The sequence below is a fragment of the Gobius niger genome (genome assembly GCF_951799975.1).
Source record: "Gobius niger genome assembly, chromosome: 6".
Lineage (NCBI taxonomy): Eukaryota > Metazoa > Chordata > Actinopteri > Gobiiformes > Gobiidae > Gobius > Gobius niger.
The window spans coordinates 13,852,355-13,876,670 of record NC_136857.1 but is presented as its reverse complement, the minus strand read 5'-3'; the positions used below and the strand labels follow the sequence as shown (position 1 = coordinate 13,876,670).

The following is a 24,316-nucleotide window of genomic DNA, read 5'->3' as shown; positions in this document are numbered from 1 at the left end:
AAGTCTCTCAGTTTCTTTATAGACACAGCAGAAGAAGCCTTGTGTGTCTTCAGCAGAAGCCTTGCTAGAAGAAACTGAATTTATACGGCCTCATTACCCATAGACATGGTGATTTTGTCAAGTCACTGAATTTTTGACAGTCCACTTGCTAAGAGGAGTCTGAAGGGCACAGTGGAGCGGGACAAAGGCAGTCTGTGGAGACCTGCACAACAAAACAGAAAAAAACAAACATTTATAAATTAAACCAAAGAGGGACTAAAATGACATTGAGGGAAATAAAAAGTGCAAGTACGCCCAGGCACTAGGGCGTGATGAAATCTGGACTACAAGGGGAAAGGTGTGTATTTGTGCAATGCTGCGTCCATGTTTGTGTTGGGTGGAGGGTGTGTTTTTAGCAGCAAGGGGTCCAGAGAGGTTTTTCTTAAGGTCCCTATGGGACCCAGCACTGGTCTTGCCTCCATGCACTTTCCTGAAATAATTGTATTCTTTCTATCTGAGGAAGAGTGACCAGCCCACAAGGAAGTGGGCCAAATGGTGGAAAAACTTTGACAATTACAATGTACTAAGCGCAACATTTACTAGCAAAGTCATGGCACTTACCAAAGGCACGAATGAGTTCTCTCTGAACCGCCCAGGTGACCGTCTTTATCAGTGACGCAGACGTGAGCCCAGCAAACATCATATTGTACAGAAAAACAATGTAAAAGTTCCCAAGCCAGTTGTGGCGACCAAAGTCTCCAAGAAGATCAAAGCGGGTGATTCCTAAAGCAACAGTAGAAAAAAAGATCAGTGATTCGCAGATGCCCCCTTGTGGTCATTTCTGAAGTTTTGCCCAATTAAACAAGTTGAGTCAGATATTATCTGTTGTGGCCACTTCACACATGGTTAAGCTTTTTTACTTATTTAATTTTGTCAAGATATTTTAAACTCTATATTTGACAGAACAATATCAGAGTCACATAGGGCAAAGAGTGGGGAAAGCCATTTAGTAAATTGAGTTTGGTTGAGGGGGGCAATGGAAAAAAAAATATTTCCAAGGATCTTACCAAGTGTGCGTGAGAAGACAGGCAGTGCAGAGCTCAAGATAAGGAGTGACACACAGTTTGCTATTATCTAAAAAGAAAAAACAACAGAGCAAGGGGAATCATGAAGGAAACTACACAGATGTGTATCTTTGTTGAGAGTCATGAAAGTGGAAATGGGACATTACCTGTGTGAGGTTAGTGTCCTGCGCTCGTGGAAGTAGACTTGTGAAGAGCGGAGAGCTGTAAAAGCCAACTACCGATGATACCATGAGATAGCTTACAAACTTGTTAAGGTCCAACTAGGATAGATTCTAAAATATATTTATCTTGAAGTAAGCATAAAATCATGATGTTTATTAATAGTAAAATTGGATACAGTATAAGGACGACTTGAACAGCAGCACCCAGCGAACCAAACATGGAAAATGAAGCCATCCCCAGATGAGGATCCTAGCAATAAAAATAACAAAACATCTTTTAATGTTTGTAAGTCTAATGCTGAATGTTAACCATAATGCAGTGATCACTTACATCCATTCCTCTGGGCATGGCCTTCTCATCAAGTAGCAGCTCCAACACATTGAAGCAGACCATCAGCACACACATGACCTGAAGAGTCAGAGGGAATCACAGGATTATGATCTTGTCGTTTCAAGATTACATGTCAAACTAATAAATGGACGAGTACCGTCATTGCCAAAAGTGCGAGCATAGCAAGTGGATACCCTAAATTCCGCTGCCATGCAGACGCTTTCCGACGCATTTCTGCAAAAGGATATTATATTTCAAGAATTCTGCTTCAATGTTGTTTCAAACGATTTTGGATAAACTCAACTAAAAGTCAGTCCCTTACCCAAGGCAATGCGCTTGCTCTGAACTGTTTGGTAGTCTCTTTTCACTGTATCTATGTCGAGCTTGACCCAGCATGAAGTTCTGCCATCTGAAATGGCAGTATGAAATAAATAAAAACACACAATAACAAACAATCAGCCTATACTGTACATGATGTATCCTAATTACTCACAGTTTATTTTTCTTAATAGAGTAGCCTCTTCAAATGTAGTACAGTTCAAAGTGTCCTCAACATCTTCCAAAAGCTAAGGTTGGAAAGACAATTTTGAGAAGCATATAAAGCCAATCGAAAGAAGAAAGGCATTTTTTTTTTTACCATCAACCAATAGATAAATAAGTAAAATTCATCTTAGTAGATTAGTATTTACCCGAGGTTTGACCAACAGGCTTCCAGTAACACTGAACATGCGAGACAGACCAAAGGGAGTGCACACTGATGAGAGAATGGAAATAAAACGGTCAGTCAAATTTTATTTTACTGTTAAAATATGGAAAGTGCGACCGACTTACGCAAAAGTAATAAGACTCCACACAAAGAGATGCATGAATAGAGATACGGCAGGTAGTATTCCCACAGGTCTAAAATGGAAAGAAACATGCAAAACATTAGCGTTGAATTCCTGTGTTAAATAGTCAGGTTCAATTTCTGTGACTCACCGTACAGGCTCTTCCTGGCAATATTGTCATGGAGCAGGGCCGATGCCACCCACACAATGCCCATGACGAGAAGAGCCAGCAGCAACAGAAGGACAACTGCCTCATACACTCGTGCCATTACACCCTACAATAAGAAAAAGGTTAATGTGCTTTACTGAAGTAAAAAAAAATTAAAACTCTGAGGTAAAATGTCACACATTACCTTTCTGGAGCCTGCAAATCCCTCAGACTCAATGAAGAAGTAGGCAAAGGGCATTAGGAAGACCAGCGACAAATTTGAAAAGAGAAAAACTAGGTTCCACAGGCCTGGCAAAGAGAAAAAATATAGATATGTGAAAGGAACAGGGAGCAGAGATAATGGTGATGCAGCTATTGTCCACAAGGAGGCACCATCGCTACAGGCATTAAGAAAGCCTTAGCTACTACAATTGCTGAAAAGGTGCATTTGAACTGTTTCATAATGTTTCTCTAATTATTACCCAGCTTTAATGTCATCATGCCTGTAGTAATCATAGTTTTACACCAGTGAAGTAGCTTATATGAAGTAAAAAAAGAAAAAAAAAAGATTATGCAATAACAACATGATAACAGAAGCCAAATGGGTGTCAATTCTAGTTTGCTATTTGACCCTTAGTCCGGAACATTCTGTATGGAATGAAAATTATACATATGCATACAGACCACAGCAATGTCTTGAATACAATTGCATAAATGATATTCTGGTGAAATGAATAGTCTAGCCTGACATATGCACTTTTAAGGTAGGTATTGTCTGCAGGAAATTACCAATACAATTTCAAGAGGATTCACTGAACAATCCGTTTTAGTTATCATGTTGTTCATAGGGGATAATATGCACATTATTGATAAACAACATTGATGGGTTTTATTGACAAGGATAGACCACTAGTTCAGAAATCAGTCTCATTGAGCAATAAATCAATAAAGTACCACGGATGAGCGATCCATTGAGCCACTGCATGTAGTAGCTGTGTGGGAAAGCGAGCAGCACTTCATTGGACAGTATAGAGATTGGCAGCAGTAACACGGCACACACCGCGACGGATAGTGTGAATGTGCACAGCCACAGCCTAAAGGAGAGCACAAAGGGCTTTAGTGATGGTCACATGTGTGTTTTAGTTAAGCTCAACCACAACAGTATCAAACTGTAAAAAAATAAATCACAAGGGGGCAGGGTAAAATGCTAAGCCAGCGTGTCCGGGCAAAGGGCAGAAGGAGAGTATCTGAGAATTCTGGGTAATAAAAAGCTCTGCTAAATAACCCCAAATGGTCATTCATGTCAGGCTGACTGCATTTACTCATACACTATGTCATTCACATTGACACCAACAGACAAAAATAGCAGTACACCGGTAAATGATTATAAATACATACGCAATCTTGTTGACAGTGGCATCTTCAGCATCATCTGAAAGAGAGAGAATATTATGCAAAACACTGTTTTAGCTACACTACTATAAAACTAAAACTGAAAGGCTGTTGGATTGAAGCAGCTCAGCTGCTGGCGATGTTTATTATGAGAGGAAGTGTGGCCAAAGCAGTCAAAGTAGGTACACGCTCTTAATTAAGTGTGCAGAAAAATTATACACCCTCTTGAAATTAAAAAAATATTGGGATGGGTCCAAAGAACCATCAGACATTTTGTTGCCATTAGCCAACATGGTCGTGCGAAGTGAGATGACAAGAAAAGATGAAAAGAAACAGTCAAAGACTGAAGACAAATCAAGCATAAAGCCGTCAGGAATCCATTATCTACCAGTGCTGTCATTTTCAGTAGCTGTAACTGACCTCAACAGTCCAGAACACAAGGTACAGGTACAAGGTGTTCAGTGCTTGGAGACATTCCCAATGTGAGAAAGGTGTGAACACAAACACTATTGATCAAGACACATAAGCTAAAATGTTTAGACTGGGTCAGGAATGATCTAAAGACAGATTGTTCAAAGGTTTTATGGACTGATGAGATCACAATGAGTCTTGCAATCTCACTTTGTACGACAAACGAAACGTTTGATCAGTCCGTCGTCCGGTCCCAATATTTTCTTTTAATTTCAAGAGGGCTGCATTCCTCTGACCAGCTTTTAACAATTTGTGACTTTTCAGAGTTATTTTCCATCCCATTTTGTGTGAGGGAAAATAGCTGCATAATAATTCTGTATTGATTCAGAGCATGGATCTGCTTTGGGCACACTTCCTCTCACTACAATCACCACCATCACAACAGACAGCTTTTCAGCTTTACACAGTTTGGAGTTAAATAACAATATGCCAAAAAAACTCACTTGTGTAATAATTGTGCACGCAGTGAAACGTAAAATAGGCTCTCATAATAATGGCCTAACCCTTGTGTTCCGCTGGGGCATTTCATGTCACTTTTTGCCAATCAACTTTAACTTAATAATTTTTGTTGAGAATCGTTGATTTGACTAACATGTTCACAATATGGTTTCAAATATATGGTTTTCACTTCAGTTCTGTTTGTTTGAAAACACATTTTTTAACCATTTAATCATTTCTTAATTTTCAGCTGTTACATCTGCATGTTACTGACTGATTAGTAAATACACATACATCAGAAAAAGTGTATTTTTCTTGCACAGACTGAAAAAAGGCCAGAGATTAAATTCTGGGAAAAGGAACTGTATTCATCCTCACAAATGCATGAATGTATGACGGGCGGTTTATATACAGAGGGAAATCTCTGTCCATGAAAGAAAATAAAGTCCATAAAGCAAGAAAAAAACTGTCTGGCCTCAGAGTGGCCAGAGAGTGAGGGGTGTGTAAGGAACATTTTGTACAAGTGAAACCAACACTGGAGCATGTCACAGGAGGAGGAGGAGCAGTACGTAAAACTTACCTAACCTACACTGTGAACAAAAAAGTAAACACCTAAGCTCCCCAAACTAAAAGGATGTATTTGCATAAGGCAGTGGTTCCCAATCTTTTTCCATTATGTCCCCGCTACTCGTGCTGGAGAAAGATTGAGGCCCTCCCAGTCCAAAACTGCATTAAAACATAAACATAATGGACAATAAATACTTATTTCAAAACAGAAAGGGAATGTTGTATCATTCCTACTTTTCAATATGTGGAAGCATCGCCACACTCTGAAGGCTGTGTTTGTTGACTGTTCAAATGTCTCCAGGCTGGTGTTGATGGTAATAAACCAGTGTTTCTCAAAACATCCAGATTGCTTCTCACCTTTCATCGACACACTCTTAAATTACTTAGCTTCCCACCAACAGAGGTAAAAAAGAAAAAACCTGTTGGGAGTTTGGTGTTGCACAATCATCGCACAGTCTGCCTGCAGCAGCAAGACACAACTGTGTGGTTGTTAGTGAAGACGTAACAAACACAGTGACTAAACCTCTGGCAGTGTCCGCAAAAATCAGGCCAAGCCAAGTACAGAGGCCAGGTCAGTTGGATCAGAAACATCTGGTTCCAATAGTGGCAACTTATTGGGTCTATTATGTAACCAACCGATGCCATAACATTACACCATTTGGGCTTGCTCTGCTTTGCTTTAATAAGCAGGACGACTGCAGTGCAATGTGTGTCGATTTATTGAGAATAACAATCAATAAGATCTGTTAAAATATTAAGTGAAATAGATTGTAATGGTTGGTCTGGATAGGTTCAACTATGCAATGAGATTGCTACCCATATTTTATTGCAATGCGTAATAATCAACTTATTACCAACTTCAAAGTAAGACAGTTTTTAGGTCGGGTCATTGTGTGCTTTTAGGTTTTGCTGAGCTTCTGAAACCTTGAGCAAAAATCTTTCACGGTGCACACAGTGTTTATCTCCACATTCTTTCCGGCCCCTCTCCACATCTCCATTCAGGACTCTGTCCCAGAGCGGCTGCAGGTTACATGTTACACAACACTCTATATGCCTAAGGATCATACATGTTAATGTATGGATGCCAGCAATAAGCAAAGTCAAAGAAATTAAATCTGTTAAGACACGTTACATGTGATTAAAGTCGAATGTTAAATAGACATTGAATCATTACTTCAGAATGCAAGGCGCAGTGAGTTGTCATGTGTGTGAAATGCGTTGTATAAACTTGCCTTGCCTATTTCCCCTTTAGAGAAACGTAAAACAGCCTTTGATGTGTACACTGACCTGTAATAAACTCCGCTGTCTTCTTGAAGTGGGTGAGGATGAGGTAGGAAAGTATGTAGAGGCACGTAAACAGAAGGACACATATCTGCAAAGAAAAGAGAAGAGAAAATCTGATTTCACACCAGTTTATCCAGCGTATCAGCAACACCAAACAACTGTGAAAGCAACATTATTCTGTCAGATCCACATTCTTGCTTATCTCTACGCTTCCAATAAGGCATGAACAGATGCAGTGAGAGACGAGTTGCGACATTCCTGATGTATGTATGGCTAAAGTGAATTTATGACAGAAATGCAAAAAAACCCTGAAGAAAACTTCTGTGTTGGCAAGATGGTACCACAAGATTATTTCTATTGTCACCATTGCTGTTCTTTGATAAACGTGATACAGATGGAGAAGAGAAATGGGGTTAATGCCAAAGTCTATCACTCATATTTAGGTCAAACCCAAGACTCGCTGAGCAATCTGTCGTCTGGGAAAACGTTAATGTTCACTAAACCCCACTGCAGAGGGCACAAAACAATGCACTACTTATCCCGTGCCTGAATAAAAGAAGAAAGTAGCACTGGGAAAATCCTATGCATGATCCAAGTCAACAAACACTTTATTTAACAGTTGTCAACAAGCACAATCTTGAATGGACATGTCGTGTTAAGATTAACAAACCACAGATCAGTGACAATCAAAACATTGGTATGAATGCACACACAGTGGAAAACATGTTTGCTTTTTTGCATATTGATATAGACAACGTGTGCCTGCAGCAACAACGGCAGCTAACAGAGAGGCCCGCCGAAGAATGACAAATATGTGACAAACACAGGTACAGAACCTGTTTGCAAAAGTCCTAATTAATGCGATCTCTCGGTACTTTAAACAAAGGCTATAATTTGAGAGTATGCTTTACATATGCAGTCCTGTGTACGTGGACTGAAGTACCCGGGTGAAGAAGAAAGGCTCTATCCACATGAAAAAAAAAAGAGTGTATTTTGCATTTGTACAACTTGATGAAATATGTGAAAGGATATGGATATAATATGGGGCTGTGTTTTTTTTTAGTAAAAGCTCTTAGCAGTTCAGTATTAATCTATTAAAAGTGCCCCTGGAATATTTATCCATGGTATCGATTAGGTCTACACCTTGTTTAGTCCCATTGTCTCAGTGCAGGTGTGGTGTTATTTATAGAAGAAAATAACATTTGAAATTTGTTACTTGGATACAATGCTTGTTTGCGTCATCGACTAAGGCCACAGACTTGGCCTTTCTCCAAATTCTTGCCATACAAAGTTAATCTAGTACACCTGCCCAAGTGACTAACACAACCCATTTGAATATAACCCAGGCCGGGAGAAAATGTATATGGTCAATAGAGAAATGTGTCTTTCACTGCGAGATTTCTTCAAAATGTGAAGTGTAATAACATGTTTTAGTATTATTATTACGGTCTGCTACATTGGACGCCGAAACTGCGAATTTGCTCAGGAATAAGATTCTTGTTAGACAATGAAAAAGCAAAAAGCAAACAAGGGAGGAGTAAGATGCAACTTTTCCATTGCCACTAAGGACAGCATAGTGCACGTGGCATGCCCAATGATGATGGCAATTTAAAAAGTTTATAAGAGGTCCCCAAAGTGTAGACGGCTTTCAGGGCTGTTTAAAAAGTAAAGAGGAAGTGACAGGGCGAGCTAAACCAAGAGGTCAATGAGCATGTGTTATTTCAGACATTTCCAGCTCAACATGCTGAGGAGAAGCGTGCCCCGTGGCCCATGTGTACAATAAGAGGATAAATCGGGCAAGGAGAGCTAAGCTAAGAGATTAATTTCATGCCCAGAAATAACTCAACGCTGTGACGCTGTTAACAACGCCAATCCTTTATTGAAAGATGTGTTGACCAAAACCGGTTGGACACCGTTTTGTTGTCCGCTTATTGAACTGTATCAGGGTGTAAGTTCTACAGTTACAAGATCCTGTTGTCGCATTTTTTTTAAATTATGATCATTGATCTCGCTTTATCCCTCTAGGGCTGGGAGTGGCTGCCAGGTTAAACTGAGGGCTCTTTCAACAAGACAGATTGGACCATCTGAGAAATAAACACAATTATACAATTTGCATCAAGCCCATAGCAATAGATTTATAGGCCGTTTCTGAGTAATGACAGGTGTTTGGCTCCTGGAGTTATTGGCTTGATAGACAAAAACAAGTACAGGTTTGGTCTTGACGTGTGTTTATCAAAACCTTGCTTGTTACTATAGAAACATACTGACAAAAGAAAATGGAAATGAGGATTAATCCAAACTGAAAGGAAATCACAATCTGAAATTAAAAACTTAAAAACTAAAAACTCCCGTCTCTTTGGAATCCTGTATTATGAATAAAACCAGCAAACCCTGTAGTTTAGCACTTTACAAATAATACATGTGATTCTGGTTTTAGTTTAGTCATAGCTCAGTCTTCTCTTGAACGTTTAGGTTCCAAGACATGTTTTAAATGTACGCCCTGAACTGAATCTTGATTTTAGAAAAGATAAACCGTGAACTAAAAGAAAACACAGACACACACACAGAGACACACACTCAAAATGTGACATTTCTCGCTTTCAGTTTACGCCATCTACATGTCCTCAAGTGGTGCCACTTAAGATTTTTCTGATTACAAAAACAACAACAATATAATATAAAACAATATAAAAACAATTTTCATACACCATTCACAGCCAACCGATAAATTGTAAAAATAATTGGACCAAACCAAAATAGGGCTGCAACTAACGATTATTTTGGTAATCGATTAATCTACCGATTATTTTTACGATTAATCGATTAATCGCTTGGCCGTGAAAGGTGCATGGAAATTGTATTTTTTCAATTTTTTTATCACATAGAGCTAAAGTGGCAGCGCTTGAGGACATGTTGATGGAGTAAACTTAAAGTAAATGTTTGTGGGAGGCTATTTGTGCTAATTCTGCTTTCTGATTGGACGAGACAAAGACAGATATTTATGAAATTTACAATGTACAAAACACTGCAGACCCTAACTTAAAAAACAAAGTAGGTTTCATCCACATTACATAATTTTCATGTCTTTTTTGCTCTATTTTAGTCTGTGTTTACTAGAAAACGATTAATCGATTACTGAAATAGTTGACAACTATTTTAGTAATCGATTAGTTGTCGATTAATTGATTAGTTGTTTCAGCCCTAAACCAAAATAATCGTTAGTTTCAGCCCTATATAGGTCACACAGAAACTTCTGTGCAATTATTAGCACTTGACTAGAAAGCTTGGCACAGCCACACAGGCTAATAAGGGGCACTTGATTGTGCAGGGCAGTGAGAAGAGTGCTGAGACATGACGAGACAGTATCCAGGCTTAAAACAAGGGGCTGACTATAAGAGCATTAGGTCTTTAGATGAAAGGGACATCACAAGGACACAAGAGGAAGCATCTGTTGAGGCAAAAATAATGAATTGGCCAAAAATAATAATATATCAATGTTTTCATTGTGAAAATAACAGTCCTTTGAAGATAGCAATTTATTGGCTGCACAAAACTTACTAGTTTGTCCTAAAAAAAAAACCTGCACAAAGTATGTACCATCTCTCAAAATCTGTACACATTTCCGCTTGAGTAAAAAAGACAAGTCAAGAAACACTGAGGTCCCTAAAGAGGAAAGTTTATGGAGTGGCCAGACACAACGTCTGACCAACAACAATGCAAGAAGATAACGGAGACTGGACCAAACCAAAAAGACAGGGCTGAGAAACCAGGGATTCTTTAAAAATAAAATCAGTTCTCAAGGCTAGAGTGGATCAATATACTGGGAACATTAAGTATAATTTATGGTATTGTCCTATCATTAGTACTTGAACCACCATTTGAAAAACACAGGGTTGCCAAGAATGAGATGAAAAGTAACTTCCCTCTTGCATTCTCATTTGTTGTTTATAGGAGTGTGCTCCCTGCAGTTCAGACATTCACAAAGATGCAGTCTAAGTAGACCGTCGTCTTGTACAGATTGTATATAATTTAAAAGACTATGTGGTTGACATGGTGGCACAGTAGTTGCTTGTGCCTCACTGCTAGAAGGTGCTGAGTTTTGAGGAAGTTGAAATATTACTCTATTTGAGAGGACAGCAACAAACAGAAGTTCACAAATTCAGAGAGGCGACACGCTGCTTTCATAGCTTTTTCCTATATCTCTCCAGCTTTCCTGACAAAGTTTACAAATTATATAGTGGTCATAATTGTGTAGACCAAATATAAGCAATACTACGCCCAAGTCCTTCATTCACATCTAATTGTACAAAGCATACAGTGAGTCAAATTAACCTTAGCATTCTTAAACAAAATGACTAAAATACTTCCACAATAATGCCGCAGTTTGATCCCTGGGCCTGGTGAGGCTCTTCCTTGTAAAGTTTGGACGTTCTGTCTGTGTCTGTCTTACCATTAAAAACAATAAGCCAGGAGGAGTGGATATGTTTGTGAGTGTGAGTAAGGGACGTGTACAAATTAGTCCATGGCTACAATCCAGAGTGGTGTATGTGTCCCATCCCATGTGTGTTCATTAATTGCACACTGTCGTTGTGTCCTTGGGCAAGATACTTCACCCACCTTGCCTCCCGTGTCTGTGTACATTGGTGTATGAATGAGAGTGTGAATGGGTGACTGGTTCTTTGCTGTAAAGCGCTTTGGGCCTGATGAAGGTAGACAAGCGCCATATAAGTTCAGACCATTTACCAAAAGTTACAATCCCATTTTGCCAGGTGAGAGAGGATTAACATAGGTGGTCCCGGAGAGGAATAATTACATTGGATCATGTAGGACAAATTATCATAAGATTGAGAGGCATTAAAGCCACACCGCGTAGAATTTTACCCAATAAATAATTATGACAGATATTTTCATCATTGAAAAATACCTCATAAATGTACAAACAAACATTTATGAGGCTCACCCCTCCTAAGATAAGACTATAAACTTTACTGGGAGTGGGTACGTCTCCAGCTCGCCTCTATGGAGATGTGACGAAAGGCAGTAGAATATGGGATTTAAACAGGCTAGTTTCTCATCCAAATCCTTTCTTTTATTACACACTGCAGTAACAGCATTTTCTGCGTCATTAGGAGTATGTTTTGTTTTGCCGCAACAGTATAGTCCAAAATGTTACGCAGTGTACCTTTAAATCACAGGGGGAAAAAAACACTACGTAGACTACAATACTGGGTTTCGAGTCTGTGTGTGGGGTAGTCTCTCGTCTACATGATAACAACTCGTATCCTGTTACAAGGAGTGAACCTTAAAAGAACACAGATACTATGCTCTGTACTCCTGTCAGATAAGTTAAGACTCTACTCAAAAGGGTCGAAGGTCAAAATCCATGTGCCCTGTTGTAACTAGCAATCTCTCTCACAAGTTTAAAGTTCAACTGAGCATCATACTCATCAGCCTGAGCCAGACAAGAGGACACAATAATCTTAACAGGATATTGAGGGATGTTATGAGATATTTTCGACTAAGGACTTCCAGATGCAGGGTAGGCCCATTCATCAACACATACGACCAGTTGTACTCGGGAGGTATATGCTTGAGCACAAGAGGTTAGCCTGCTGCTGTCACCAAAGCATGCTTCTGGTTCACAGACACAGGAAGTACTTTTAAACGCGAAAAATGGGCGCTGGACCCAAGTTGTAGAAATCAAAGCATCCCGAATGATCCCAAATGTAAGATAACGCAAATCTAACAGCGAGTTCTGTCAGCTCGCAGCAGCTTGGACCAGCGTTGAAAGCAGCTGATCGTTTACAGCTGATGGCATAGTTTGCGCTGACCCATTATGCATATTAACAGTCACGTCAGCGGCGGGCTACTCACGATTGTTTCCCGGACACGGTTGTGAAAAAGTTGCTCTCTCAGCGTCACTTCGTCCCTTTCCATTCTCCGTAAACATTACAGTATCGTGTGGCCTGAAAGCGTGGGAGGCATTTAAAAGACTAATAACGCTAAAAAACGACTCATATTTGCAGGAGGCATCTGCTGTCTGTAGCTGGTTGGCGCGGGTGCATTTAAAAGGCTAACCCGCTGCAGCTACACAGTTGTGATAAAAAATTAAACGAGGAAGGAGTGGTCCAAACGAAAGGGGCGGGGATTAAAAGAAGAGTGGGCTGGGCTTTGGAGGCAGGTAGCTGTCAATCATCCTAATTACGCTTGTTATTTATTACATTGTAGCCACGTGATGCGGTTAGACTGAAATCTGTTTGTACTGTAGCAACTATTGATATTAGGATCACAATAGGCCAACAGTGTTTGTCTTGTGGGCACAGTTTAAAAAAAAAAACGCCATTACTCCAAATAGGCAAAGTATCTAGATAATAAACAGCTGGATGTTTAAAGCCTTGAGCAAACTGAGGCTATTTAACAGGCCAAGAACATGTACACGTGCATCAGATGTTTTTTTAAATGTTAGTTTAAATAGTATAAACAGTCATTGCCTGCCTCTACCAATATCAATACAGAAAAGTGGTCTTATAAGAATAATCTACCAAGATCAGTTCCTTTTAGAAATATTATTATTATTATTATTATTATTATTATTATTATTATTATTATTATTATTATTATTATTATTATTATTATGATTATTATTATTATTATTTCTCCATCTGTGAGATCAATAAAGTACCATCTTATCTTATCTTATTATTATTATTATTATTATTATTATTATTATTATTATTATTATTATTATTATTATTATTATTATTATTATTATTATTATTATTATTATTATTATGGAGCCATAGGCTTTATTGGACAACTAAGGTTGAAATGGGGTGAAGATGTTGGAGCCAGGACTTGAACCCAACCAGTTATTATGCCAGTGACGTGTCAATAGCGACATCTGCTGGTTGATTTCAAAATAAACGCAGTCTATGCATTTTAGTAAAAATCGACAAATCAATAACTATAAAATGGACAGATTAATGACAGATGATTTAATGAAATGATTTCATTTTAAAAGTCAAAACTGTTGTCCATATTATTGCGTGTGTGTTACCTCATATGACCAATCGCCTTATTTCAGTCATAGTCTAAAGTCCATCAAAAGTTGCAACACCCTGCAACAAAGTGGCCTAATGAATTTCAAGAAGGAAGTATTTGTAAAAGTGTAAAACGTAAGTGTTTATCCTTGGTCTGTATTAGATATCAGAATGTGGCTTTAGTCAAATTTAATAATGATTTGGTGAAAGTTGCTAAATGGTAATTATGTTACATTTAGATTATCGGTAGTAGTTTGGCAGTGTAATAAATCCTCTTCAACCAAATTAATCAGTTTGACGTGCTTAGATAGTAGGTTGACAGAAATATGAATATGAGGATAGTTTACTCAGGCAGCTAAAATTAAATAACCTCTTTTTCCATATTTTGATATGAAAAAGAAAAGAAAACATGTTAATCTGGTAACAATCCTAAATCTCAAACTGTATGGTATTAACACAATATTTATCTTATAAAATAATTCATCTACTTGTTACATTTGCTTTTAACTAGCAGTAATGTAAATATTCTTATTTAATTACATATTACCGGAGATTACTTTCTGAACTTTACTGCATTCCTCTCTCACTGCTAACTGTGCTAAGTTCAATAGTGTATTTTTTATTATCGTATTGTGAATTTTTTATCATAGAATACAATGAATAGAATTAAAGCATATAATATTATCAAACAACTTGCAGTATATCAACAATTATTATTAAATAATCTTTACTATTATGTTTTATTTTTCAGGCCTGAAAACAGATGCTAAGGATGTCTGATGTTCTACGTTTATAAGTCGTCCAAGCCCCCCAAAAAAATGCCTAAGAGTGTAATAGTGGCCTATGCACTATGGGCGCTTGGTGGTCCCCTGGGTCTTCACCACATATATTTAGAAAGAGACAGCCACGCGTTGTTATGGATGTTAACTCTGGGAGGATTTGGCCTGGGCTGGGTCAGAGAGTTTATACGTATTCCTTCATATGTTGCTGAAGCCAATCGAGACTTAGAGGGACGGAAGAGACATTACCCACCACAGGCCCTTCCACCTCTTGGCCCTGTTAGATTTGCGGGACAAGTGTGTGTGGGGATCTACTTTGGAGCGGTGGCTCTATTGGGACTAAACACTTTCAGCTTTTTCTACTCAGCTGTTCTTCCATTGTCTGTTGGCGCAGGAGTGCAACTGGTCTCTACAGCGGGTCAGCAAACCTCAGACGTTAAAAAAACATTAACAACTTGCCTAATAACATCAACTATTTTATATGGCAGTAAATTATCACTTGTCCCTATTAGTGTGGCTGCAAGTGTCACTGCGGCACAGAATCGAAGATATAAATCAGCAAGGGCCAAACAAGACCTAGGTAAGGTGACACAAATAAACACAGAAGGAGTACGGTATAGGTACAGTGGGTTCAGAAAGTGTTCAGTTGAAATCAACTTTAATTAATGACGAACATCTCTTTTTCGTAACCCTTTGGAACTTTTTTCTCATCTTTAAAAATCTTTTTCAAAATCACTTTTAAAGTATCATTTATCTGTCCAGATTTATTTACAGATAGAAAATACAGTTTGCTACTTAAAGGTGCATTATGCAACTGTGAAATTGACATTTTTGTGACCAAATGGCTGTGTGGGTGGTTAACATGGCACTTTCCATCACAGTGGCCTCTACAACTCTCCAGGATCAATTGTTTTTTTAGGTTTTCCTGGTGAGAGGGTCTGTCAACAGTGAAAACCTAGCTGAAACTCTTTTTGTGATTAATATTTGTATTGTTCCTTAACAATGAACAGCATGCTAACACCAACATCCCTATACCACCATAAACCTCCCTCCACCCCATTGCCATCACACCGTTACTTTGAAATATTAACAAATAGCTCAATTCACAGTCCATTTGACATTGTCCAAATGAGTCCCACAGTTGGTCCAGATCATTAACACGGTTCAAAGTCCTGGCAGATGACCTACCAGAAACATCATAGTGAAGCATCATAGAGGCCACCATGATGGAAGCATCATAGAGGCTACCATGATGGAAAGTAAAAGTGCCATGCTAACTTCTCATACAGCCATTGGGTCACTGAAAGGTCAAATCTGTACAAATAAAACGTTTTTGTCCACATAAAATGTTCCATAATGTACCTTTAATTAAAAGGAGATAATTTAAAGATGTCTGTAAACATACTTCATTGTATTATGATGCAACAACAAAAAATTATCAATATTGCTTTTTGCCTAAACTTGAAACCATCTTTTTTGCCTTTTAGTACCTCGCCTTTACCGTCTTGGTTTAGTATGGCTGGCCCTCTCTGCTCCAGTGGGCTACTCCATCTTCCACAACACCACAGCTACATTATACTACCTGTCTGACTGTCTGTCTGCATTTCTGGAGATGTTCTGGTTCATACCTTGGCTCAGAAATGTGCTGGAGTACATTCTTCTGTTGCCGTATAGGGTCCTGTGCGCACTGACAGGTGGAGGGTACTATGACGAGACCTGGAGGAAGGTGCTGGAAATACTGCTCAGAGAGTACACAGAAAAAGAAAGAGAAGCATTAAAGGTCAGCAAATGTCATTTGTGCTTAGTAATAAAGGCTCTAACTGCCCATTGATCTTGTTACAACACATTCAGCACACGTAAACACTAAAAGAATAGACAAATAGTTATTTTTCATACTATTATAAAAGTTAATTAGGTTACAATTTATAGAGGTTATGGTAACAGCATAGCAACAGACCCAAATGAGTGTCAACTTTGTCTTCATTATTTGTCGATACAAAATTTTTAAAGTTCTGTTTAGTCTATTGACTCTGACTGAAATTTGTTCTGTTTACGTTCTAGATTGCAAAGCATTTCTTGAGTTATTTGAAAAGAGTGTTTTTTGTTTGTAGATACTGCTGCTAAAAGAAGAGGCCACCTTAGAAGACATAACTCAGAGGTATAGAGAGCTGGCTAAAACATGGCATCCAGACCATAACCCGAGTGAAGAGGCTGAGGCCATGTTTGTGAAGGTTCATGATGCCTATCAACTCCTGCTAAGGCGCCACAGACCCAACAGATTCAAATAGATGTCATGTTGTTGTATCCATGGTTTTTGACTGTATAAAACATGTTTATGTCTACTATTACTATTAGGCTTTTACAATTACATAGTTATGTAATTATAATTGCCTCTATGATGCTCCTCAATTATGTTTTCAGAGTAGGTCATCTGCCAGTACATTGGACATTATAATTACATATTAATATGTAGTTATGTAATTACAAAGCATTAAGGGGGTCGTTTATCAAGACAAACAGCAAGTGCAAGCTGAAAAAAAAAGTGCTTTTGTTGGCATTTTGCATATAATTTACCATTTGACATTGCCTGTATTACAGTATTAGGACCCCACATCTAATATGTAAATTAGACAAATGCACAAATGAATATGCTGCTGATCCACGCTTGCACGTGCTACTTGTTTTGCACAAGAGCAAACACTTGGTAAATGACCCCATTATTGTATTGTAGTATTGTTCAATTGCTGCTGTCATAAAAACAACTTTGCTGCCATCTTGTGGTGCTACAGATTTTGTTGTACATCTCAATTTAATAAATTGTTTACTTGATTGTCCTTTTGCAGATGTAGTTTCAACAAACATGTCCTAAACAAATAACAGTCTAAATTGATACTGGCTATATTAATATTTTGTATTACTCAGTAGGTATTTTATAATGATGATGATTAATGATCTCAAAAACGACTTGGGCAGTCTACACATCAAGGCTAGTTTGCACTGTGAACCAGTACAGTAACATTAACCACGTTTTGTTAGCATTTCCCGAATATAAGTTGGGCCTACTGGACTCAGTTCTCATAGCCTACAACATCGCGTCCAGCTCTAAATCGATCATCAACACGACCCACAGACAAGATTTGTGTTCAAGCTGTATGTCCTACTACAAAACATTCATGCGTAATAAACACATCACCTGTGCCCTCGGATGACATGCATCGATGCTTTCGGCGATCAGTGAATCAGGAGCTCTGTTGTACAATCATTAGGTCTGTATGCATCCCAGCATGGGCCCGGAAGTTGTTTTGAAGGGATTCCCAGGTACAAAAAATCCCGGAGATGCTGTCGTCGCCTGGGAAAACAAACAGCTATCCAGACAAATAGAAAGAAAAACAGCGATCGGTCGCCAGGTAAGACAGAGGACGCGGTCTGACGCGGGGAACTCGGTAAGAACATCCATGCGCTTTTATGTGAAAGTACGGCATGTTTTTGAATAGTTGGTGCTGAATGCCATTTGTCGTGTGGTCGGGTGCCATAGCAACGGCTCATGAGAAACACTGTACAGCTCAGGCCAGGTTGACGTCCTCGATGTCGGCTGACAGCTGTGCTCATGCGGACAATTTGGACGGTGGCAACTCTTCGACCAATGGCCACTGTGCCATTTCGTCCTCTCAACTGCCGTTGAGCCAAAATATGCCGTATAAAAAGCATATTTATCGAGTGGCCGAACAAGTAGCTACAAAGACACAACGCTAACAGGACATATCTGATGAATATATCTTTATTGCACGCTGTATTTTTTTTTACGTTGTGCGGTGACAGCAGTCAGGCAGGTGTTGGCGCGGGTGCGCGTCCTTGTTTTATCGCCGTGCCCTGGTGTGACTGGCGCGTCTCCCGCTACATCAGCGCCTGTTGCTCTCCATGAGCGGCCAATGGCAGAACATTCATGTTCCTTGCGATGCGTTGTCTGAGCCTATGTCCACTTAAGTCATCCATTTGAGCGAAAGGTGCAGCGCCATGCAAATGCAAGATGCAATGACCATTTGGAGACCACCTTCACATACTATGTAACAAATACACCATAGTCTGAACTAAATGGGTTTCCCATGGGGATACACCTATAGACTGTATGCAGAGTGGCGCAAACGACACAGTTCAGGCTAAAAAAATTTAATTGGCAATGCCCCGCAAATGCCGTCTATACAAGTTTTTTCTAGCCTATATTAGCAGTACAGCTTGCAGGATTCTCGCATAGTCTTAAACTCCTCCTCCAACACATCTCCTTGAGTACAGTATAAGATTGGTGAAGAGGCAAAGTTTCATTTGTAAAACTTGACTGTGTTCAAGATACAATATTTATTACATTTATTTGCAGAAGTCTGGTGAGAGAATGAATGCTGATGACTGCAATGGACGATCATATGCAGGTATGAATAAAGCCATAAAGTATGTTTTCAGTTGTGTAATCTGTATTGTCTTCAATAATATATTTGTACTTCAAGGCAATGGAGGGGAGTCAACAGAGCAGGACTTGTTTGGCGCACAGCAAGGCCCTTCAAAATCTCCCAACAGTCAGAAGTCATCTCCTGAACATTCACTCAGTAGGAATAATTGAATAATACTATTATATTATTGTTTTGAAAATAAATAATTATGTTTTTTTTCTTAAACAGCAAGCTCCATTAAAGTTGAGCTGTGCAGTGATGATGAGTCACCATGTGCTCCTCAATCCAAGAACAGAGCGGCTGTGAAGGACGATCGGCTGAATGACAAAGGTGATCCGTTGGATGAGGGAGGTGCAGAGTATGCTCTGCCTGGACCAAACAAAGTCAGTGTCTACAGTGAAATGATCAGCACCAATGCTGCTTCTCCTGGACCTATTCGCTTACCCAATGGTAAACTCCAGTGTGAGGTGTGTGGCATGATTTGCATCGGGCCCAATGTGCTAATGGTGCACAAGCGCAGTCATACAGGTGGGAAAAGTTAAGAGACACTAATTATATTAGTGTGTGTATGTATATATATATATATATATATATATATATATATATATATATATATATATAAATCTATATATATTGATGTTAATATTAATGTTAAAATTAAACGTGTTGTAACAATATGTCAATTTGAATATACAGGTGAGAGGCCTTTCCAATGTAACCAGTGCGGAGCCTCATTCACTCAGAAGGGTAACCTATTACGGCACATTAAATTACATTCAGGAGAAAAGCCTTTCAAATGTCCAATTTGTAACTATGCCTGCCGCCGGAGAGATGCCCTGGCCGGGCATTTACGCACTCATGCAGGTAAGGACGACTAATTTTAAGTTGGCTACATCCCAAAACTACTGTAAATTTCATATAGAAAAGGTATGTAAATTGAGAAATGAGGCAAGGTTATACATTTCTGCTTTTGATTTTGTTGAAATTATGTAGGAAGTGGGTATTGTATTGTATTACTCTGAAATTGACATTTAATGGTTTTGAAAACAGGAAATCCTTTTGTGAAAAAAATAACAGGTGTTGTCAGGTCGTGGTAGCTCTCCATATGTCAGAGAAGAAGTTAACTGTAATCAGTTGACGTCAGCTCATTGTCGGAATGAAAATTTGCGGTTGGTTATTTTCTAGTAAACGCATTCGCAAAAAAAACCCACATATTACGGGCGTTTTCATATATAGTATGTAAATGTATACAGTAGGTACAGTATATCACAATATACGTGCATGTTTCTGTCTGTTCTCAAAATACCACTTGTTTTGGTAGTGTCTTCTCCGACAGTGGGGAAACCTTTTAAGTGCAGCTATTGTAGCCGCAGCTACAAACAACAGAGCACACTGGAAGATCATCTGGAGCGCTGCCATAGTTATTTGAAGAGTTTGGACAATCAGGCAGCAGGAGACACAAACACAACAGGTTAGAAACTGCCCTTCTGTGTGATATGGCAGCAAAATGAAGTATTTGACAATAAACTACTTTCGGTATTTATATTTGTTTTTAGAAGATGAATTAGTAAATGTGGAAACCATTACAAAGAACGTGCTTCAACCATCCAATGATAAAATCCAGTTTGCAGAAAAGATGTCAATCAGTATGACAAAGCGCAAAAGATCAACACCCCAAAAATTTTTGGGTATGTTTTTCCCACAGTTTTCTTTTATAAAGAGACTACTAGTTGTGCCACGGTTGTGACATAACAGATCTAAGCTTAACTTTTATTTGAACTGCACCTCTAATGAAACTCTTAAATGTATGTTTTGTATGTTTAAAGGTGAAAAGCACATGCATCTCGACCTACCTGAAACAGCTTATGAACTGTCTTCGGGTTCTGAGAAGGAGGGAGACCTTTTGAATGCTCATTCAGGGGGGGACTCAGTAAGGATGAGGGTGTCTCACCTGCAAAATACCAGAAGAAAAGCAGAGAATCATGAGCCTCCCTCACAGTCTCAGCCCTATCCCACTTTTCTGTCAGTAATGGGCCCCTTAAATAACAGCTTAATTCCTCAGGGCCCACGAGCCCATGCTGGAAGTGGGCTGGCTTTCTGTCTAACAGGGAGAGAACCAGGTGAAAGCCAGGATGACCAACCCTCAACTCATAGCCTTACCACCTCACCCAATGGCTGTCCTGACTCCACAGACACAGAGAGTACAGCAGAGGAGCAGAGCACAAGGGCTACAGGACCCACAAGTACCTCTAACAACAACCACCACCACCTCCACTACCACACTACCCCTCTGCCCCGCAGCCACCCCACTTCCAGCCCTTGCCAGGCCAAAGATGTAGAGGCAGAGTGGGGCAAAGCCTGCCCCGTACCCCCTGCTTTAGTAAAGAGGAGCATGCGCTTGCCTCTCTCCTCCAGGGAGACCATGCAGGTGTTGGACAGAGATGGACGGCCAGTGCGCTCGTTCCACTGCCGCCACTGCCACATCCTCTTCCTGGACCATGTCATGTTCACTATTCATATGGGATGTCATGGTTTCCGCCAGCCTTTTGAGTGTAACATCTGTGGCCACCGCAGCCAGGACCGCTATGAGTTCTCTTCGCACATCAGCCGAGGAGAGCACCAGTTGGGCTGAGGGGTAAACCTAAATATGAGTCTATGGGTAAAACACATTTTGTCGACTGTTGTAAGCTCACGTTTGCTCTGCACCAGAATAGCGGCTTGTATGTATTTTAAATTCACTTTTATGGGTTTAATGTTTAGTACTACTATACCTAAATATTAGATATTTTTATTGCACCTTTTAAAAAGAATGTGGAAACAAATTTAGGATTGATTGTTGCACTCCCATATCAAATCAACGGGTAAAACTAACAGTTTTACTTCAAAAGTGCCTTGTTAGGGGATTTCCTCTATTTGTATTAGACTGAGAGAGACGTGATGCTCAGATAGGTCTTGAGCACAAGTGGTTGTATTGTATATTAGAGGAACAAAAGGGTACTTTTGGCATGCACCATGTACCGCATGGCAGGAAAGGGTGTTTGAAAGTCAGGTGAGCTTTATGCACTGAGAGCTATGTGCCTCTGGGTTTTGAAGGAGCTTTTGTCACAGACAAAGTATAGAATTGGGTTGCCTTATCTTCTACAACAGTGAGCTGTTGTACAATGTTTACAGTAGGGTTCAACATGTGTGAAATGATCTCAGATATAAGATCTGAGAATAATTGCAGTTACACATTTGTGAAGTTATGGTAAATTAAGCCTACAAGTTATTGTCTTAAAGCTGAAATGGGGGTTCAGGGCTTAAACTTGATTCGTTTTTGAATGATAAAGAGAGCCTTACGTATAAAACTGGTGCAGATCAGACTGTGAGCCATAGAGTGTGCAGAGCTTGACTGAGATAGCCTAGGTGCTATTAGGACGGCACTTTTACTTATCCTGCTGATAAATCAACATTTGGTAAAGCACTTGATAAATTTTAACTTTTGTGATAGTTCTAAAACTGATAGAATGCAACATATGAATAATAATGCTATACAAAGTGTGACACCAGTGCATTTTTGACAGAGCCGCCTTCAAAATCTGCTGCGCTGGTTTGCCAATGTACACACAGCTACAACAACTTTCTTGCAGTTTACCTCAAAAAAGTATTTTTTTTTTAGGTAATTGCGTAAAGAGTAGATTATTTATTCATCACATTCAAAACAATTATAAAATAACTTCAATCTACTGAGTTGCTTCTTGTGGTTATCTATATAGTGTTTGTTTCAGCCTTGGTGTATTTGCATCAGCTATATTCCAAATCTTATCCAGCATATTCCTCACTCCATAAAATGTTACCTCCTGCTTCTTTAAAGCACCCAAAGCTACCTTACAATGAGTTATGTTTATATTGGGAAAATGAATGAGACCAAACTCAGTATTCCTACGTGTTTTTGTGGATTTGCTGCTTCATAGTTTATAATGATTTCTTTTACTTGCAGGCAAAAATGTACTTGAAACTGTTTTGAGAAAATACGTAATGCACTTGGTTTGAGAAGTAGAGACTGTGTGAATGAGTATAGCATGTGTGCCTGTCATATCCTGCTTTAACCTGAATTGTGAATTATTTTTCAAATGTGAAGTAATTTCAGACAAAAGGAAAATGAGGCATGGGTTTTTGTCTTGTGTGGACTTCAATGTTATTCAATATTTTGTGAATGATGTGACATGACAAAACACTTTACCTCAGAGTTTAAGATGTACTGCCTCATTAATTCAAAGTCATGTTGCTTTCCGAGATGTTACAAACGCGTGCCCCTCAATATTCTGGAAACTTTTTACTGTCAATAAAGTAATGTTTGCTAAGTGATTTTTGTGTGTGTTTCGTTCTGACAATTGTTTCGTTCTGACAATTGCAACAACAACAAAAAAAGAATATATAGATATGAAGCATTGAGGGTTGCTGAAGAAAAAAGCTTCCAATTTACCTGTGGTGAACATTTTGAATTAACCTTAAATGCTTAGTATATTTCATATGACAATAGCTCAGTTATTTCAGTGACAATTTTAAGACAATTTTGAAAAAGAAATACTGCAGGCTGGGTGGAGGCCAAGAATACCCCTCCCACCTCTACTGCAAAAAAGTTTAAAAGGGCTTTTGCCATTTTAAAAGGGAAAACGAAGAGAAAAAACCCCCAAAGGTTCATTGTCTGTTCCCCTATATAACCACATTATAGAGTTCGCGCATAGTGTTAACAACCCATGACATTTTACTGTTGATGTGATAAGTGGAAACCCTTCAGCCTCGCAGGAAACAATGTTACTGCATCAGTTGTACATCATTATCAGTACATTCTATGTACTTACAAATATAACAAGTACTGATTGCTTACTTATTACTATGTGGCAATCCCAAGTTTCCTAATTTAACAGTCAATGGTTTATTCCTTACAACTTTTCGTTCTTCACAAATGTTGGCAATGTTTTGTGTGTGTGTGTGTGTGTGTGTGTGTGTGTGTGTGTGTGTGTGTGTGTGTGTGTGTGTGTGTGTGTGTGTGTGTGTGTGTGTGTGTGTGTGTGTGTGTGTGTGTGTGTGTGTGTGTGTGTGTGTGTGTGTGTGTTTGTTTGTCTGGCAGCTGCAATTTTAGCAACATTATACCGCCATCGTGTGGTTGATGGAGAGGGCACAATTCTATTTGCCACATCTTTACATTATTTCAGTATTTAAGACTAATATAAATTGTGTCTAGTTAATCGGAAAACATGAAAACAAAGAATGCTGGATTGTCATTGAACATTTGTGAAGGTCATTTTTTTTAATAAATCTGGGCAACTTACTTGTAGGCTTGCATGTGGATATTATTTAGTTGTGATGGATCCACTAGACCGAAAGGG

The 24,316-nt window shown here is 39.0% G+C and overlaps 3 protein-coding genes across 6 annotated transcripts; 2 read left to right on the top strand and 1 right to left on the bottom strand.

Moving 5' to 3' along the window:
• Positions 1-64: 64 nt before the first annotated feature.
• Positions 65-17,829, bottom strand: lmbr1l (limb development membrane protein 1-like). Of its 3 annotated transcripts, XM_079559284.1 has the most exons (18): positions 17,696-17,829; positions 16,131-16,240; positions 6,687-6,771; positions 3,930-3,963; positions 3,486-3,625; positions 2,737-2,840; positions 2,535-2,658; positions 2,388-2,456; positions 2,246-2,310; positions 2,050-2,122; positions 1,879-1,965; positions 1,714-1,790; positions 1,557-1,634; positions 1,402-1,475; positions 1,211-1,301; positions 1,047-1,113; positions 601-762; positions 65-202 (listed from the first exon to the last, which is right to left on the bottom strand). In XM_079559284.1, exons 5-18 carry the CDS (start codon positions 3,514-3,516, stop codon positions 123-125), a joined length of 1,182 nt encoding a protein of 393 aa, XP_079415410.1. In that variant the 5' UTR covers positions 3,517-3,625; positions 3,930-3,963; positions 6,687-6,771; positions 16,131-16,240; positions 17,696-17,829; the 3' UTR covers positions 65-122. The 3 variants fall into 3 exon arrangements, with proteins under 3 accessions (XP_079415410.1, XP_079415411.1, XP_079415409.1); XM_079559285.1 differs by lacking the exon at positions 17,696-17,829 and having other exon boundaries at positions 16,131-16,257; XM_079559283.1 differs by lacking the exons at positions 16,131-16,240; positions 17,696-17,829 and adding an exon at positions 12,558-12,762.
• On the top strand, positions 14,521-16,790 carry dnajc22 (DnaJ (Hsp40) homolog, subfamily C, member 22; the record flags this gene model as incomplete). Its single annotated transcript, XM_079559287.1, has 3 exons — positions 14,521-15,082; positions 15,990-16,282; positions 16,614-16,790. The coding sequence occupies exons 1-3, from the start codon at positions 14,542-14,544 to the stop codon at positions 16,788-16,790; spliced, it is 1,011 nt and encodes a 336-aa protein (XP_079415413.1). The 5' UTR covers positions 14,521-14,541.
• ikzf4 (IKAROS family zinc finger 4) lies at positions 17,775-23,244 on the top strand (the record flags this gene model as incomplete). 2 transcript variants are annotated; one of them, XM_079559281.1, is made up of 8 exons in its annotated part: positions 17,775-17,945; positions 18,875-18,926; positions 19,002-19,100; positions 19,173-19,472; positions 19,641-19,808; positions 20,266-20,415; positions 20,501-20,632; positions 20,771-23,244. In XM_079559281.1, 8 exons carry the CDS (start codon positions 17,775-17,777, stop codon positions 21,574-21,576), a joined length of 1,878 nt encoding a protein of 625 aa, XP_079415407.1. In that variant the 3' UTR covers positions 21,577-23,244. The 2 variants fall into 2 exon arrangements, with proteins under 2 accessions (XP_079415407.1, XP_079415408.1); XM_079559282.1 differs by having other exon boundaries at positions 17,775-17,909; positions 20,771-23,243.
• Positions 23,245-24,316: the final 1,072 nt, after the last annotated feature.

Bases quoted from the DNA above. Each gene is read 5' to 3' on its own strand.
- lmbr1l (XM_079559283.1), bottom strand. From the start codon at position 12,620: ATGGAAAGGGACGAAGTGACGCTGAGAGAGCAACTTTTTCACAACCGT. The intron at 1,114-1,210 runs GTAATGTCCCAT...TTTTCTTTTTAG, and splicing joins AGGACACTAACCTCACACAG to ATAATAGCAAACTGTGTGTC. The intron at 203-600 runs GTAAGTGCCATG...TTTGTTGTGCAG, and splicing joins AGAACTCATTCGTGCCTTTG to GTCTCCACAGACTGCCTTTG.